General features: G+C 44.6%; 1 protein-coding gene across 2 annotated transcripts in view; it reads right to left on the minus strand.

Moving 5' to 3' along the window:
• GSDME (gasdermin E) overlaps window positions 1–2,045 on the minus strand; it is a 62,199-nt gene that overhangs the window by 51,904 nt on the left and 8,250 nt on the right. For both annotated transcript variants that reach the window (XM_017527004.2, XM_017527003.2), the window contains exon 2: window positions 974–1,202. In XM_017527004.2, the coding sequence (XP_017382493.1) occupies window positions 974–1,184 (211 nt within the window). In that variant the 5' untranslated portion in view covers window positions 1,185–1,202. The remainder of the gene's footprint in view (window positions 1–973; window positions 1,203–2,045) is intronic.

A 2,045-nucleotide genomic window follows, 5' to 3' on the forward strand; every position in this document is an offset into this window, starting at 1 on the left:
GATCTCGGCTCACCGCAACCTCCGCCTCCTGGGTTCAGGCAATTCTCCTGCCTCAGCCTCCTGAGTAGCTGGGATTACAGGCACGCGCCACCAGCATGTCTTACTTTTATACTAAAACCACTATTACAAAACCTGGGGATGGTGGGTGATACCTGTAATCCCAGCATTTTGGGAGGCCAAGGTGGGAGGATTGCTTGAGCCCAGGAGTTGGAGGCCAGCCTGGGCAACACAGCAAAACTCCAAATTAGAAATGAAACAATTAGCTGGGTGTGGAGGCGCACACAATGTGTGTCATGTCAGGCCTGCAGAATTTTGGTCATTTTAAGAAAGGGTATGTTTTTAAGATGACAGACAAATGAGAATTCATTATTAACTATCTAGACTCAAGGCAATACATGCATAAAAGAAGAATCATCGCTGGGCACGGTGGCTTACGCCTGTAATCCCATCACTTTGGGAGGCTGAGGCGGGCGGATCACAAGGTCAAGAGATCGAGACCATCCTAGACAATAGGGTGAAACCCCGTCTCTACTAAAAATACAAAAATTAGCTGAGTGTGATGGTGCATGCCTATAGTCCCAGCTACTTGGGAGGCTGAGGCAGGAGAATCACCTAAAAACCAGGAGGCGGAGGTTACAGTGAGCTGAGGTCAAGTAATCCTAGCACTTTGGGAGACCAAATTGGGTGAATCACTTGAGGTCAGGAGTTTGAGACCAGGCTGGCCAACATGGTGAAACCCTGTCTTCAGTAAAAACACAAAAATTAGCTGGGTGTGGTGGTGAGTACTTGTAATCCCAGCTGCTCAGGAGGCTGAGGCAGGAGAACCACTCGAACCCAGGAGGCGGAGGTTGCAGTGAGCTAAGATTATGCCATTGCACTCCAGCCTGGACAACAGAGACTCAAAAAAAAAAAAAAAAAAAAAAATCATCATCTGTTCTGGGACTAACTATAGAATATATCCAAGGAAACATACCTGGACTTGGAAATTGGTCTTCTTTGAGTATATCGCCAAGGGTGATGGATAAAAACTGGTACTTGGGTCTCTGCCAGCACCAGAATCTCTTCTTTTTTGTCACCAGACTTAGAAGCTGTAACTTATCAGAGTCATTCAAATTTGATACAGCAATCAGGTCACCATCAGCATCAACTTCTCTAAGAAAATTCTTTGTTGCTTTGGCAAACATTTTGAAAGCTCCAGTTACCTGCAAAAGTAAAGTTATCCTAAAAATCAAGTGAGAAGTTACTATTTTGTGGCTTTTTTCCCTAAATTATTGTATTTCTCCCTATTCACAACAGCTCACATGAAACAGTATCTTCTTCTTAGAAGACCCTCTAGTTTGACTTTAGCTGATAATAAAGAACTCAAATTGATATTGAAAGAACGTACATGTACCAGTCAGGATATGCTAGGGTATGATTCTAAAACAAACGATCCCTAAGTCTTAGTGGTTTATAACAATAATCGCTTATTTTTTGCTCATAATACATGCTCAATACAGGGGTACAAGAGAGTTTTGTTTATTAGGGTTATTCAGGGATCCAGACTGAAGGGAAAGCCAGCATCCTGAACATTATCAATCATTATCCAACAGGAAAGAGTTCTGGAAGGTTTCGCACCAGCAACTAAATGATCCGGCCCAAAAGTGACACAAGGCAGGTCCCTTACAACTTGTCAGAACTAGTCACATGGCCTCAGCCAACATTAAGGGCCAGAAAATACAATCTGATCAAGAATCTGCAAGGTAGGCTGGGAATGGTGGGTGATACCTATAATCCCAGCACTTTGGGAGGCTGAGGTGGGAGGACTGCTTGAGCCCAGGAGTTGGAGACCAGCCTGGGCAACATAGCAAAACTGCAAATTAAAAATTAAAAAATTAGGCCGGGCGCGGTGGCTCAAGCCTGTAATCCCAGCACTTTGGGAGGCCGAGGAGGGTGGATCACGAGGTCAAGAGATCGAGACCATCCTGGTCAACATGGTGAAACCCCGTCTCTACTAAAAATACAAAAACATTAGCTGGGCATGGTGGTGCGTGCCTGTAATCCCA

The sequence above is a fragment of the Cebus imitator genome, unplaced genomic scaffold (genome assembly GCF_001604975.1).
Source record: "Cebus imitator isolate Cc_AM_T3 unplaced genomic scaffold, Cebus_imitator-1.0 Scaffold45, whole genome shotgun sequence".
In the NCBI taxonomy this organism is placed as follows: domain Eukaryota; kingdom Metazoa; phylum Chordata; class Mammalia; order Primates; family Cebidae; genus Cebus; species Cebus imitator.